At 44.1% G+C, this 17,285-nt stretch overlaps 1 protein-coding gene across 1 annotated transcript in view; it reads left to right on the plus strand.

The window, feature by feature from the left end:
- Positions 1-17,285, plus strand: part of GPC3 (glypican 3) — a 616,906-nt gene that overhangs the window by 57,306 nt on the left and 542,315 nt on the right. The window contains exon 2 of the mRNA XM_089657942.1: positions 1,791-1,952. Coding sequence (XP_089514068.1) covers positions 1,791-1,952 — 162 coding nt within the window. The remainder of the gene's footprint in view (positions 1-1,790; positions 1,953-17,285) is intronic.

A 17,285-nucleotide genomic window follows, 5' to 3' on the forward strand; every position in this document is an offset into this window, starting at 1 on the left:
AGCTGCCAATCCAATCAGGGAATTTTACAGGTCAGAACTGCAACTGCAGCCAGCTACACAGGTGCAGATCGAAGCTGTGAGGAATCAGATCTGGTATGTGGGGAGGAAAAGATCTGTTGAGTGCTTTGTGTACAGTGAGGGCAGTGCCGGGACAAGGTCTTCTAGCACTCAAGGTGAAGGTGACAAACTGAGCCCCCCTATCCCTAACAAATCTTCCATGCCCCAAAAATCAAATCCCCCAATTCCTAACAAATCTATGCCCCAAAAATCACCTCTCCTAGCACACATCCTCTTTCCTTCCAAATCCCCCTTTCTAATACAATCCCTCTCCCCAAAATCCCCACTCATAGTACTAATTCTCTCCCCAATCCCCCCCAGTACAAATCCCCACTCCTAGTGTAAATCCTTTACCAATTTCCCCTTTCTAGTACAATTTCCCCCCTTCAACCCTCATAGCGTAAATCCTCTACCCAAATCCCCACTACTAGCGTACATCCTCCCCCCAAATCCCCCTTCCTACTACAAACTCTCCTAAAACCACCCCTCCTTGTACAAATTCCCCCCCATTTCTAGCACAAACCCTCTCCCCAAATCCCCACTCCTAGTGTAAATCCTCTCCTCAAATGTAATCGTAATTTTATGTAACTTGCTGTATGGAGGATTGCTGTTATGACAGGAGGTGAAGATCAGAGAGTCTGCATCTCCTTCCTGCTGCTCCTGGAGCAGAGCAGGGATGGGGGGGGAGCTCAGCGGGCATGGCACAAAGTATATGGGAGGACGGGGCACCTGGCCTAGGGGGTGCACAACTGAAATCTGGAGGGGGGGGGGGCACAGCGTGCCCCAGCACAGCCTACCCCAGCACCCTTTAGATCCGGCCATATAGCTGACTAGACAATGTGGTATTTTTACAGCCTGAGGAGGACTGTGTTAGGCATACAAGGGTAATTTCTGCGCTGGCCAGGATGACCAGAAGCTGAGCAGTAAATCTACACTACTAAAGCTGGCCATACAATGGCAGACTAAACAATAAAAAAAAAAGCTAACAGATGCCTCCATCCATGTTATTGAGTGTGGATGAATGGCTTTCTCATTGCAGCTATTGTATTTGAATGGATGCAGCTGCTGTTTTGGTTAGCAATTTTCCAGCAGACTACTTTGACAAAAGTCGATTGAACGATGACAGGCTGATGCTCTTTGTGCATCCAGCCACGATTATCGCAAGTAATTGCTGGCTGTACAAACAGTCAAGAATATCTGTGGTCACTGTCAGCCTGTTATTGCGTTGTATGGGCTGAGCTTCGCATACAACGCAATAACCAGCAAAGGCAATAATTGAGCACCACCGACTTTAAAAGTAAAATTAGAGCTTCAGCTTAACACTTTCATTTTATGTTCTGACAAATTCCTAAAGGCTTGTCTGAATAAAGAGACTATACTCGACATTCGGAAGTGTTTCTCTCAGTTGACCTGATGACACCATTGTTGCTCCAACAGGGACATGGTGACAACATATTTATTAGGCTAAGAAGGGTTTTTTTGGTTGGTGTTTTTTTTTTTCTTCTATTTCTGTCTGTGTACTCATTTGGGGTTTCTCCTCATTTCCAGCTTCAGTGAAAATGTTGTCAATGGGACAAGAAGTGAAGGGAAATCTCAACCGGTCTCCAACAGCAAAAACAGTTCACAGAAATTATAAATACTAATCTATCCAAAACCATAAAAAATTACTGCAAGCACTTTTAAGATAGTTTTTTATTTATTTTTTAACACCTTTTTGTGGTGATATTTTGCAGGATCTGATCTCCAAGTCTGTATCACAAAAACATCAAGCTGTTGCTCCAAGAAAATGGAAGACCGATATCAGGTGGCATCCCGTGTAAACATGGAGCAACTCATCCAGACTGCTAGTGCCAAGCTGAAGTTCCTGATCATTCAAAATGCAGCCATATTCCAAGGTAAGATGGGATGTGGGAGCATGTAACTGTCATTCATGGGCATGCAGTAAGCAAGTTGAGTAAATGTTTAACCGAAGATGAAAATGGCTGACACACTAACATTTCTGGTGCTTAAATGGTCAGCAGTGGACTATTTTGTGTGATGCATCTTAAATAGAGGAATGGCCACGTGGCTACAATTTTGCCTTACCCTGATCAGACAGTGGCCCAGCTACATACACCAGTCCAGTAGAGGTTACAGAACAAAGGCATATTGGTGGATGGTGTGGGTTTCTTCACATAGGTCATTTCAGCTGCCGTTAAAAACCATAAGGATGTGTCTGCGTCAGCACTTGACATTTGATCTTCCTGATTTCTTTATCAAGGTTAATATCTGAAATCTTTCATCTTTCTACACTGCCTCATGTTTCACATCCAGATGGATCACATACTGTTCCTCTTGGCCATCACCAACGTGTTCTGACAAAAGTGATGAAGATTCGCACAGTGAACCAGTAGCACATGGCACAGTTGATGCCAGTTTTGTGTTCTCTTTTCTGCTGTTGTTGCCAAAATAGCCATTACACAGCGGAGCTATAACTAAAAATTCTGAGTGTCCTGAGGAATCATTGAAATGTCATTTACAAACCTTTAACTCTTCAGCTTTAACTGTTTGTTAATTTTTAAGATTAAATGAGTCAAATTTTATGTTTTCAAGCCATACATACCCCTAATTAATATTATTAGGCTGTGCTTATGATGTTTTACATCACGTACCATTCCCTGTGGAAGATGCACTTACTGGAAATATATCAATGTGCACTGCGCCATATAAGATTACAAGTATCACAGCATAGAAATGGAAGTTAAAAGATGAATATTTTATACTGCACGGGATGTAATGTCAATACACAGCTGATGACTGGGCCTGACCACTGGTTCAGTAAGAGTGCCTTAATGCCTTGAAATTAAATTTTAGGTAGTGGAGATAGCCAAATTAATCACAGTGTGGTACAAATATGCACATTAGATGTACACATGAAAATGGAAAGCCCGTTAAAAGATAAAATAATATAATCAGGTCGTGCTGCAATATTCTCCTTCATTCCAGTGATTTTCCCTGCAGTACAGTTTTTCTTCTACTAGATGTCCTCTGTCTGATGGCTAACATGATTCAATCTACTTATCTGAGCCCAAAACCTTCCCCAGCCTGTGAATGGACAGTAAAATTAGAAGCAGCACCCTGATGAGCTCATCACTGTTTTCTCTTATCAGCATGATTCTTGTCAGAACATGAACTGATTTGGCTTGTGCTACTTTTTTTTCTTTTACACTTCAGCCCTGTTGTACAGTGACTGCTGATACCAAGTCTAAATTGTCTAATTTGACTGCTTACATTTAAGAAACAATACAATTAATGATGTATTGAAGATTGCAAAGCTTCATTAATTTGTGTCTTTTTATATCTGTCTTTACTTCAACTTAAATCTGTTTTCTATGGATAATGCCTCCTTTTTGCACATCTTCTATTTATAAGATTGCTTCTCCAATGTGTCAGAACCTGACAATATGTTTGATGCTGACACCCTCACAAAACTAGAAAATTTAAAGGGGGGAATTGGTATGACCTAGTTAGAGGACACTCCTCATGTGCTGCTAGCTTAGGTTTGTATTCCTCAGGCTCCAATGCCCTCATCACATTTACAGTGCATCCAGAAAGTATTCACAGTGCTTAACTTTTGCCACATTTTGTTATGTTACGTTCTTATTCCAAAATGGATTAAATTCATTTTTTTCCCTCAACATTCTACAAACAATACCCTATAATGACAACCTGAAAGAAGTTCGTTTTGAAATCTTTGCAATTTATTAAAAATAAAAAATGAAAAAAAAACCCCACATGTACATAAGTATTCACAGCCTTTGCTCAATACTTTATTGAAGCACCTTTAGCACCAATTACAGCCTCAAGTAATTTTGAGTATGATGCTACAAGCCTGGCACACCTATTTTGGAGCAATTTCTCCCATTCTTGTTTGCAGTACCTCTCAAGCTGTGAATACTGCCTGGATGCACTGTATGGTTATGTGCACTGTATGGATGTGTCTAACTTATTGTACCATAAGCTTTTGTATGACTACTCAAATTTGTTTTGCTGATTCCTCTAAATAAAGAACATGCCAATCCCTTCTAGCTCTCTTTTAAGTCCCCACAACATAAATGCACGAGACAATCCATGCATAGGCTGTGCACTACCAAAACCAGATACGGTCTCCTTTTCCCAATTTATACAAATGGGTGTTAGTGGTGTGCATGACGCAAAACCTTTGTTTCTTTTATATTAGGACAAGCTGTCCACTGGCTAATCCTTGTGTTGAGTTCAGAGATGGCAACTCAGTGGGTTCAGAGTTGCTTTTTGGCAATAAAACCAATAAAATGTTATTATGAACAATCACGCCTTAAGTTTCGCCTGACAATTTCAACACTCTACCTCTCATTGGTCGCACCCCTAACCATACCTCACCTAGTCTATATTCAGCAAGGGACTCTTGGGACTCATTTACACCACTGTGGTGCATTGCATTGAAGCAGTCTGTTCATCTGAGAGGGTTTCCTAAAGCAAGAAAAATGTGTGCACCATTTATAGCAGCAGTAGCTAATTACTGTGTGTTGTATTGTATTGTGCAGGTGCATTGGGGTGACATTCAGAATGAATGACACCACAACACCAGTTCGCATAATGTCCATTTCTGTATGTTGCAGTACTGTGTTACTGTAACACAACTGTGTGAACCCTAGTTCCACACCATGAATGCAGATGCGATTTTGCCATGTGGAATTCCAAAGCAGTTTTTTCTCCAGACACATCAGTACTTAGGAGTGTTGGGGCATAATTGTTTTCAAAGCAGCAGGGCAGGCACAAAGGCAGGAGGGGGATAGATGAGGGCAGTTATACTGTAGGTCTGATTTAAAGGAAAGCCATAGTGGTTATGGGTCAGTTTTTGGTTGAGCTTTTTTTTTTAAGTTAACACAGTAGGGAAAATAATTTATTTGATCCCAGCGGATTTTGTAAGTTTGCCCGCTCTTTGGGCAAACTTACAAAATCCGCTGGGATCAAATAATAATTTTCCCCACTGTATGCTTTTAAATTTGTTTTCTATCTGTTTTCTCTATTTATATACTGTACATAGATGTATGTTACCAATAAACATTTAATTCAAGACAAAGAGTTCCTAGACCACTGTAGATTATCTGTAGGGACAGCAGAGGAACTTGCTTTGAAGCTCCCTTTGTCTAATAGAAAGCTCTGACCATAAGGGATGATTTACTGCTCTGATGACCTATTCCAGTTCATTCCAATGGGCTTCTTTCAGCACACCTGACACAAAATAATTCTGATGTGAAAAGGAAACTAGAGCTTCATCTAGTGGCTGGATTGAAGACTACATAATAACATGCAATATTTTATATCTAACAAACAAAAACTGGTTTTTAGCCCTTACTGTATTTGTAAATATTTTCTTTGCTTCATTACAATAACAATTCCATGAACAATTCCCTTTTAATGTACCCCTATATGATGCATTTTTTTGGTCAATACTCATTAAATGTTTGCTTTGGTTGTGACATTTGGGTAAGTATCAGTAATGCATATTTATGATCACTTATCCTTCACAATCATTGCAGAAGCCTTTGAGCATGCTGGAAAAGGCATGTTTGAGTAAAAAATCATTTTCATTTACATATTGACTGTGAAACAAAACAGCACATGGCTACATCTGCAGCGATCCTACAGTAAAAAAAAAACAATGAAATATGCTCAGAAACTCACGTGACAAAGAAGATCAAATGTCAGAGAAAATTGCAGGCAATAGCTGGTTGCTGGAGTATCTTTTCAAAATGCTCAACTTTTAAATCTTCTATTGATTTCTGTGTATATAGTCACAGTAATTTATTGGGTTTATGTAATAATGCACTCAACATAGTACATTAACTAAAAAAAACAGAAATTCTATTTAGTTGTATTCGGTGTTATAAACCGATGAAGCATTTGATCTGTCACTTTATTCCTAGGAGAATATTTTTTTGTGACTTCTTATTCTGCATATTCACAAAGCTGTGTGTTTTTTTTTTTTTTTTTTTTTTTTTTTTTTTTTTTTTCATGTACATGCTGTATATTACATTCATATGCTTTATAAACACACATAAACCATTATTATAAGCAGGGTCTACATTTCCTATCAGTGCATGGTGTATCTGCCGTTTTACACACACATACCCTGTGCCCTCTAATTTGATGAGAGCAGACTCCATCCAGATGTTATTTTCCAGTAAATTAAATTTCTTATTGGCAAGTGCTTTTCCTCAGCAAGGTCCAATGGAAATAGGCTGGCATTTGCAAAATTTCATTCAGGCATATCTGCTACAATGTTCGCTTAACAAACTTTATTAGGAACTTAAAGCTTTTCGCCCTCAGGCTTTTTTTCTCATTGCCAAAAAGAGCAGTGCTTCCAAATTTAAATGTCCATAAATTACATTCAGACTGTGTAGTGTGTTGTTGCCGAATTTATAAATAAAATTATGCTTTTGATGTATGTTTGATTTCTGGCAAAGTAAAGTAAGTCCCATAACTGGAAATATTGTCAAAACATATTAAAATGAACCAGTTATGGTCTCTATAAAGTCTACAAAAACATATACAATTCAATGTTACTTGCTAAAACATAATATAAATTGTGTGTGTGTGTGTATGTATATATGTGTGATATATATATATATATTATTAAAAAAAATTAATGGAACACTTTTTATTCAGAGTATATCATCAAGTCACTAAAACTCCTAGGATATTGATCTGGTCAGTTCAGTAGCAGAGGGGGTTGTTAATCAGTTTCAGCTACTTTGGTGTTAATGAAATTAATAACAGGTGCACTAGATGGGCAACAATGAGACGACCCCAAACAGGAATGGTTTTATAGGTGGAGGCCATTGACATTTTTTTCCCTACTCATCTTTTTTGATGGTTTTTCGCTAGTTTTGCATTTGGCTAGGGTCAGTGTCACTACTGGTAGTATGAGGCGATACCTGGACCCTACAGAGGTTGCACAGGCAGTCCAACTCCTCAAGGACAGCACATCAATACGTGCCATTGCCCAGTTTGTGGTGGCTACCAGCACAGTCACAAGAGCATGGAGGAGACAGGCAGTTACTCTAGGAGAGCTGACAGGGCTGTAGAATGTCTTTAACCCATCAGCAGGCCCATATCTGCTCCTTTGTGCAAGGAGGAACAGGATGAGCCCTTCCAGAGCCCTACAAAATGACCTCCAGCAGGTCACTGGTGTGAATGTCTCTGACCAAACCATCAGAAAGAGACTTCATGAGGGTGGCCTGTGGGCCCGATGTCCTCTAGTGGGCCCTGTGCTCACTGCCCGGCACCATAGATCTCGATTGGCATTTGTCATTGAATACCAGAATTGGCAGGTCCGCCATTGGCACCCTGTGCTTTTCACAGATTAGAGCAGGTTCACCCTGAGCACATGTGATCAACGTGAAATGGTCTATGAAGCCGTGGAGAATGTTATTCTGCTTGTAACATCATTCAGTATGACCGTTTTGGTGGTGGGTCAGTGATGGCCTGGGGAGGCATATCCATGGAGGGACACACAGACCTCTACAGGCTAGACAATGGCACCCTGACTGCCTGTCTTGAATGAATTTGTTAGGAAAACCTTTTTTTCTGTGTGCAATTACCAAATCTTGTTTGCAATCAATGGCCCACATTTGTATTTTGTAGTATAGTGTCCCATAGAAAATGTTGATTTTGAAAGGATTTCTGACAAATCTGCTGGGGTGTACCCATTTATAATGAGCAGTGTGTGTGTATAAATTCATGTATGTATGTGTATATGGTATATATGTGTGTGTGTGTGTGTATGTATGTATGTATGTATGTATGTGTATGTATATGTGTGTGTATATAATTTTGAAAACAGAAATAGGTTTTTACATTTCTTGCCAAATTTTAATGATTTTGAGGAACATCACAAAGTTTACGTTTGCCATGTGTTAAGTTAGTGATTTGGCATTCAGTATTTAGCTCTTATTTACCTAAGATGTTGGTCAAATGTTTCAGGGATATCTTTTTTTTTTTTTTTTTTAACTAACTGCTTTTTTATAACAGAAATGGTGATCACTATAGTGGGAAACCCTTTTTTTTTAATTTTTTTTTTCCATGGTTCTTCAGCCACTTCCAGCTATGCTAGCCTTGCTTATTTAAGCATATAATTCTTCCTAGGCTTTATTTGTGATGTTTACACGGCTCACTTATATGGATGTCCACATTTTTAGCTATTTTCACCCCTTTGTAATAAAATGGCTAAAACAAATCTTACCACATTTAGTTTACCAATGAACTCTAAGCAGATATAAAAGACACAAATGAATAATTCTCCATTATCATTAATGAATCAATAAATGCATTTTTAAAAATGCAAGCAGTATAAGCACCTGAATGTGGCCTGGTAGCAGCCTTTTGCAGTTCTTGTGCAGCAGGGCTGGAGTGTAGGAGGAAGGACCAGTACAAGGGGCCAATTCATTTATGAGAAGATAAGCATGCAGATAGGAGGAGAAAGCAAAGTGACAGAGGATAATGTCATCTCTATGCCCCTTCTTATTTCTGTGTCTGGTGTCCCCCAGCCTGGGGTGGGTGCAGGATGAAATGATATCACAGGTACTGAATTGAATGATTATGTACATAAGACATAGTGACAAAAATAGGTACATAACGGAACCTAAATTAAAGGAGAATATTGCTGCAAAAACTGATTCTGGTAATTTTTATGTTTTTAATAGGATACATGTTTTTTCTTTTTGGCAGTTTTTTTTTTCTGCGTTATAGCTTATTGAGGTTTCATCAGTGTGATTTGCATGCTTGCTTGCAGTAACTGCAAAAGACCACATTCATTTCTTTGTGTAAATACTTTACTGTAAATGTGCTTGTAGACAAACCTGGCCAATTACAGTCATATCCGGTATTAGCTGTATGCCTATTAGCACTTGGATCCTCCTTGGATACCTTATGTCCAACTAATCAAGAGGGGGGAAGAATCAATAATCCAGACTTGATTCTTCAGGCCAGTGGCTTTAATACCAGATGTCTGTGGCAGCAGGGGGCATATGTCTTCAGAATAAGCATGCATGTTTGTATCCTAATTCTGCAAACCTTTTGCCATAAACCTTAAACACCATTTAGTATGATCAAACACATGCACAATGTTTCTCAATTCCCATACAGTTTGAATTTTGTGTTGTGCACTTGTGGACTCACTTGGGAGGCTGTATCTTAAGATATAAATGAGTTGAACGTGAACATCATTTTAGGTGGGAATAAATTAAAATAAGTAATCTGAGCACTTTTAACCTTCTAGTATAGTATGTCCTAACGCTTTATCTAACTGCCTTTTTTAAATAGAGCTGTTTGCTGATCTTGGTGTTAAGAACACACCAAACTTTTCAATAGCGTCAGAGTGTTTTTATGAAAGTTGCAGAGAGTATAGCTTTAGTAGCCTTGACCAATCTATTTAGCTCTGTTTCACCTGAATCTGGCCTATGGATGGTGTGTCAGACAAGCCATATTGCATTGCTTTTTTGGAGGGGATCGCATATAGCACTCTAGTGCTCCCTTGGCACCATTCCTGACACTGTATTTTTTTAAAAAAAGCTTTTTTATGCTGTCCTTCTACTCAAAGATTCTGTGACAGTGGAGAAGATACAATTACATAGCCAACATGTACAAATTCTAAATATTACTTGGTGCTGTGGATGTTTACTGGCTGCCACGTCCTGGTAAAGACCCGCAATGCTGCTGGTAAAGTGTTAATAGAATTTCAATGAACCTGCAATATGGGCAACTGCATGTCTTGGCTTACTGATTTTCCCAGAAGTCTGCACTAAGATACAAATCAGATTTTGAGCATCCTTGCATCCTCTGCAACTAACATTTCAGTTTTGATGAGATACTACTAAAGGGCTAATCACATCTAAAGGGATTCAGACCCTGCCACTTTCCTCATTAGAGCCCTGCAAGTGCAGAAGCTGAACAAGGAATGTCACTCCTATTCAGATTTACTTTGCACATGAACATAGACCAACAGCTATTTCTTTAGAATAACAAAAGGGTAGGACTCTGCAACAATGTTTGTTTGTTAAAATCACTGCAGTGTACATAGATCACCCAGAGGGGATTTTTTTTTCTCAACAAAAGAACGCTTTAGGTTTTCAGTGAAGAAAATTGACCAAAAAGGTGTCAAGCTATTGTTTCTTTTTGTCATATCCAAAAAATAAAGCAACGTTGGTGCTGCTAGGAACTTTGTTTTTTTTTTTTTTTTGTTGCTTATTCTCTTGCAGACTTGCAGGTAAAATAATTAGTGTAATTATTTCAATGCTTAAGCAGGCTACACAGGCTTTGATTGCATGATCTCTGTGCAATCTATTTTATGTTTACTAACAGCCAATGAGTAGCATTATTTTATTACAGGTACTTATATAGCACCATCAATGTACATGGCCCTTTATTTTTATATAGTACATTCACATCATTCCCTAACCCTCTAGGTGCATACAATCTTAAGGTCCCTAAATCACATTCATACATACACATACTAGGGCCAATTTAGCCAGGATCCATTTAACCTACCAGCATGTCTTTGGAATGTGGGAGGAAACCGGAGTACCTGGAGGGAGAACATGCAAACTCCAGGCCGGTGGTGCTGTGCTTGGGATTCGAACCAATGAGACCCTAGTGCTGCCAGGCAGAACTGCTAACCATTTAGCCATTGTGCTGCCCGTTCTACAGTTAATTCACTATTGTAGGTTATAAGAGTATATTTGTGCCAAGCCTAGCAATAAGCTTTTTTTTTCTGGCAAGAATTTTATGCTAAATTGAATTCACCCTCTAATCTCTGTGGCCAACTTTCATAAATCCTATCAATATACGTCAAAATTAGTCTAATTTTATTACATATTTCATTATGTTTTATGTGACGATGGTATAGCGTTTTGATTTGTTGCTGCACACAGCTGTCTTTTGGTTTTTTTTTTGTTGTTTTGTTTTTTTGCAGTAATCCTGTGGTAGAAAGGACAATAGCTTGCATAACAAACTTACATAATTACAGAGTAACCAAACTTAAATATAGGCATTGTATTTTTAAAGAGTTTCATTAAAGTGACACTGAGCAATATCCTTATTTTCACAAAATTACCACCACAATGCCAGACACTTTCACCCCTTTCCTGCCCAGGCCATTTTTAAGCTTTCAGTGCTTTGACTCTGACAATTACTCAGTCATTAAATTTTTTTTATCATTTTGTGAGACCGATTAAAGTTTTCTTTTGATGGTATCTAATCAGCATTTAGGTTTTTTTATTTTTTGCTATATAAATAAAAAAAAATACTCCAAATTTTGGAAAAAAAAAATACATTTTTGCAAATAAATCTTTCATTATAAACTTAGGCCAACACTTATCATGTATTCTGCATTTCTTTGGTAAAAATAACCCAAATCAGTGTGTAGACCCTATAACTTTTACACAGACAAAATAACACAATTAGAGATGAGCGAAGTATTCAAAAATTCGATTCGACTGATTCGGCGAATTCGTAGAAAAATTTTGATTCGAGTCGAATATATTCGCTGTGAATTTAACTTAAAAAAGGGTGTTTCTAGGCTTCAGAGAGACTTAATATTAGTGCTGAACACTGTACCTTTAATTTAAATGCCCTTGGAGTCTGCTGGGGAAGAGAAATAATACTGTCAGGCAGTATGACATGCAGATGAGTGCCGTCGATCTTAGAATCACCGCACACTTCACTCATTTGGGCAGTCACGGGGCCAAAACCAGAGTGTGGAGCCACAGTGTGGCGGTGGAGACAGCAGCAATGGGAGGCCATACAGCACCCTATGACAAAAATGGAAACCACCAGCAGTGTGAGGAGACCTGAAAGTGGCACATGGCAGAGTGTGGCGATAGAGACAGCAGCAATGGGAGGCCGTACAGGGACCCATGACACACTCTGGACCTGGCAGCAGCATGAGGAGGCGGTACAGGGGCCCATGGCAGATTACGGGCCTGGCAGCAGCATGAGGAGTCGGTACGGGGGCCCATGTCAGATTACAGGCCTGGCAGCAGCAATGGGAGGCCGTACAGGGACCCATGACACAATCTGGACGTGGCAGCAGCATGGGGAGGCGGTACAGGGGCCCATGACAGATTACGGGCCTGGCAGCAGCATTTGGAGTCGGTACGGGGGCCCATGACACACTCTGGACCTGGCAGCAGCATGAGGAGGCGGTACAGGGGCGCATGACAGATTACGAGCCTGGCAGCAGCAACTTGGACAGGAGGACGTTCAGTTTCTGCACCGTCTGGTGCGTGCTCGCAAACTGTTGTCTCTTGGAAACGGATTCCAAGAAAGACTGCTGACGGAATCCGTGAAGAGGAGTAGCAGGAGAAGGAGCATCTGAATGAGCGGAATATGCCAACAAGCGACAACAGGGGCCCATGGCAGATTAGGGGCCTGGCAGCAGCTATGGGAGGCCCGTAATCTGCCAGCACCCTATGACAAAAAATGGAACCCACCAGCAGTGTGAGGAGACCTGAAAGTGGCACATGGCAGAGTGTGGCGATGGAGACAGCAGCAATGGGAGGCCGTACAGGGACCCATGAGAGACTCTGGACCTGGCAGCAGCATGAGGAGGCGGTATATAGGGGCCTATGGCAGATTAGGGGCCTGGCAGCAGCTATGGGAGGCCCGTAATCTGCCAGCACCCTATGTCAAAAAATTCTACACACCAGCAGTGTGTGAGACCTGAAAGTGGCACATGGCAGAGTGTGGCGATGGAGACAGCAGCAATGGGAGGCCGTACAGGGACCCATGAGAGACTCTGGACTTGGCAGCAGCATGAGGAGGCGGTATAGGGGCCCATGGCAGATTAGGGGCCTGGCAGCAGCTATGGGAGGCCCGTAATCTGCCAGCACCCTATGACAAAAAATGGAACACACCAGCAGTGTGAGGAGACCTGAAAGTGGCACATGTTTGGGGCATGATTCATGGCGGATTTAGTCAGTTGTGTCAGGAACTGGTGGTTTGAAATCCAGACTAATCCACGCCTGATTCATTTTCACAAACGTCAGTCTCTCCACACTTTGGGTGGACAGTCGTGTCCTCCGCGGAGTTGCAATACCTCCTGCCGCACTAAACACGCGCTCCGATGCCACGCTACTGGCCGGGCATGACAGCCTTTCAAGGGCAAATTCAGCTAGTTGGGGCCAAAGGTCAAGTTTCGTTGCCCAGTAGTCAAGGGGATTGTCTACCTCGGTTGGCAGGGTGCTGTCCAAGTAGGCCTAAGCCTGTTGTTTGAGGTCCTGCTCCAGGTCCACCTGATGCTGCTGCTGCTGCTGCTGCTGCGGCTGGTTAGTAGTTTCCTCACTGCGCTGGTGAAGAAAGCTACTCATCATCGACTGCAGACTGAGGCAGCCGCTGCTGGTGGAGCTGCCACTGCTCCTACCACCCCACCCCTCCCCTGCTGCCATGGCAGCGGAACGCGAGCGCACAGGGCCCACAGTGTCTGAGGATGGACGTTGGCGCAGACAGGCAGAGACCAGCTGACTACATAGGTGGTTTTTATAGTACGTTATTTTGGCCTCCCTCTCAGCAGGTGTGAAAAAGGCCACCATTTTTGAACGGTAGCGAGGGTCCAACAAGGTGGACAGCCAAAAGTCATCCCTCTGTCTGATGGTTATTATTCGGCTGTCGCTACGCAAGCAAGCGAGCATGCTATGGGCCATTTGTGCCAAGGAATGCGAGGGACTCCCTGCCTCCATCTCCACAGCATACTGCCACGGTGCGTCTGGGTCCTCTGTCTCCTCCTCCTCCTCCTCCTCTACCAGATGCTCCTGCTCCTCCACTCCTGTCCGCTGAGTGGAAAAACCACCCATTTCACTCAATAATTCCTGAGCACCAATGTCCTCCTCTACCTCCTCCTCTTCTTCCTGTCCTGCCCCCACAGGGGTCATGTGGCGTTGAGATCTGTGCGCCACGTCTACCGCACCCTGACCAGCCATTGTTAACAGCATTTGTTCCAGGACGTGCAACAGAGGAATGACGTCGTTCATCCCATAGTCCTGCCGACTCACGAATAGCGTGGCCTCCTCAAAGGGCCTGAGCAAGCGCAGGTGTCACGCATGAGCTGCCAATGGCTGACATCTAAGTTACACAGGGAGTACCTTTATCCGCTTTTAACATCAGGAAATCGGTGATGGCCTTTCGCTGTTCGTAAAGGCGGTCTAACATATGTAGGGTTGAATTCCACCTTGTTGCAACGTCACAGCATGAGGAGTCGGTACGGGGGCCCATGGCAGATTACGTGCCTGGCAGCAGCAATGGGAGGCCCGTAATCTGCCAGCACCCTATGTCAAAAAATTCAACACACCAGCAGTGTGAGGAGACCTGAAAGTGGCACATGGCAGAGTGTGGCGATGGAGACAGCAGCAATGGGAGGCCGTACAGGGACCCATGACAGACTCTGGACCTGGCAGCAGCATGAGGAGGCGGTATATAGGGGCCTATGGCAGATTAGGGGCCTGGCAGCAGCTATGGGAGGCCCATAATCTGCCAGCACCCTATGTCAAAAAATTCTACACACCAGCAGTGTGTGAGGAGACCTGAAAGTGGCACATGGCAGAGTGTGGTGATGGAGACAGCAGCAATGGGAGGCCGTACAGGGACCCATGAGAGACTCTGGACCTGGCAGCAGCATGAGGAGGCGGTATATAGGGGCCTATGGCAGCTTAGGGGCCTGGCAGCAGCTATGGGAGGCCCGTAATCTGCCAGCACCCTATGTCAAAAAATTCAACACACCAGCAGTGTGTGAGGAGACCTGAAAGTGGCACATGGCAGAGTGTGGCGATGGAGACAGCAGCAATGGGAGGCCGTACAGGGACCCATGAGAGACTCTGGACCTGGCAGCAGCATGAGGAGGCGGTATATAGGGGCCTATGGCAGATTAGGGGCCTGGCAGCAGCTATAGGAGGCCCATAATCTGCCAGCACCCTATGTCAAAAAATTCAACACACCAGCAGTGTGAGGAGACCTGAAAGTGGCACATGGCATGAGACACTGTGGACCTGGCAGCAGCATGAGGAGGCGGTATATAGGGGCCCATGGCAGATTAGGGGCCTGGCAGCAGCTATGGGAGGCCCGTAATCTGCCAGCACCCTATGTCAAAAAATTCTACACACCAGCAGTGTGTGAGGAGACCTGAAAGTGGCACATGGCAGAGTGTGGCGATGGAGACAGCAGCAATGGGAGGCCGTACAGGGACCCATGACAGACTCTGGACCTGGCAGCAGCATGAGGAGGCGGTATATAGGGGCCTATGGCAGATTAGGGGCCTGGCAGCAGCTATGGGAGGCCCATAATCTGCCAGCACCCTATGTCAAAAAATTCTACACACCAGCAGTGTGTGAGGAGACCTGAAAGTGGCACATGGCAGAGTGTGGCGATGGAGACAGCAGCAATGGGAGGCCGTACAGGGACCCATGAGAGACTCTGGACCTGGCAGCAGCATGAGGAAGCGGTATATAGGGGCCTATGGCAGATTAGGGGCCTGGCAGCAGCTATAGGAGGCCCATAATCTGCCAGCACCCTATGTCAAAAAATTCAACACACCAGCAGTGTGAGGAGACCTGAAAGTGGCACATGGCATGAGACACTGTGGACCTGGCAGCAGCATGAGGAGGCGGTATATAGGGGCCCATGGCAGATTAGGGGCCTGGCAGCAGCTATGGGAGGCCCGTAATCTGCCAGCACCCTATGTCAAAAAATTCTACACACCAGCAGTGTGTGAGGAGACCTGAAAGTGGCACATGGCAGAGTGTGGCGATGGAGACAGCAGCAATGGGAGGCCGTACAGGGACCCATGACAGACTCTGGACCTGGCAGCAGCATGAGGAGGCGGTATATAGGGGCCTATGGCAGATTAGGGGCCTGGCAGCAGCTATGGGAGGCCCATAATCTGCCAGCACCCTATGTCAAAAAATTCTACACACCAGCAGTGTGTGAGGAGACCTGAAAGTGGCACATGGCAGAGTGTGGCGATTTTAGACAGCAGCAATGGGAGGCCGTACAGGGACCCATGACAGACTCTGGACCTGGCAGCAGCATGAGGAGGCGGTATATAGGGGCCTATGGCAGATTAGGGGCCTGGCAGCAGCTATGGGAGGCCCATAATCTGCCAGCACCCTATGTCAAAAAATTCTACACACCAGCAGTGTGTGAGGAGACCTGAAAGTGGCACATGGCAGAGTGTGGCGATGGAGACAGCAGCAATGGGAGGCCGTACAGGGACCCATGACAGACTCTGGACCTGGCAGCAGCATGAGGAGGCGGTATATAGGGGCCCATGGCAGATTAGGGGCCTGGCAGCAGCAATGGGAGGCCCGTAATCTGCCAGCACCCTATGTCAAAAAATTCTACACACCAGCAGTGTGTGAGGAGACCTGAAAGTGGCACATGGCAGAGTGTGGCGATGGAGACAGCAGCAATGGGAGGCCGTACAGGGACCCATGAGAGACTCTGGACCTGGCAGCAGCATGAGGAGGCGGTATATAGGGGCCTATGGCAGATTAGGGGCCTGGCAGCAGCTATGGGAGGCCCGTAATCTGCCAGCACCCTAAGTCAAAAAATTCTACACACCAGCAGTGTGTGAGGAGACCTGAAAGTGGCACATGGCAGAGTGTGGCGATGGAGACAGCAGCAATGGGAGGCCGTACAGGGACCCATGAGAGACTCTGGACCTGGCAGCAGCATGAGGAAGCGGTATATAGGGGCCTATGGCAGATTAGGGGCCTGGCAGCAGCTATAGGAGGCCCATAATCTGCCAGCACCCTATGTCAAAAAATTCAACACACCAGCAGTGTGAGGAGACCTGAAAGTGGCACATGGCATGAGACACTGTGGACCTGGCAGCAGCATGAGGAGGCGGTATATAGGGGCCCATGGCAGATTAGGGGCCTGGGAGCAGCTATGGGAGGCCCGTAATCTGCCAGCACCCTATGTCAAAAAATTCAACACACCAGCAGTGTGTGAGGAGACCTGAAAGTGGCACATGGCAGAGTGTGGCGATGGAGACAGCAGCAATGGGAGGCCGTACAGGGACCCATGACAGACTCTGGACCTGGCAGCAGCATGAGGAAGCGGTATATAGGGGCCTATGGCAGATTAGGGGCCTGGCAGCAGCTATGGGAGGCCCGTAATCTGCCAGCACCCTATGTCAAAAAATTCAACACACCAGC

The sequence above is a fragment of the Staurois parvus genome, unplaced genomic scaffold (genome assembly GCF_062004578.1).
Source record: "Staurois parvus isolate SC_StPar_1 unplaced genomic scaffold, SC_StPar_1.0 ptg001045l, whole genome shotgun sequence".
NCBI classification, from domain to species: Eukaryota; Metazoa; Chordata; class Amphibia; order Anura; family Ranidae; genus Staurois; species Staurois parvus.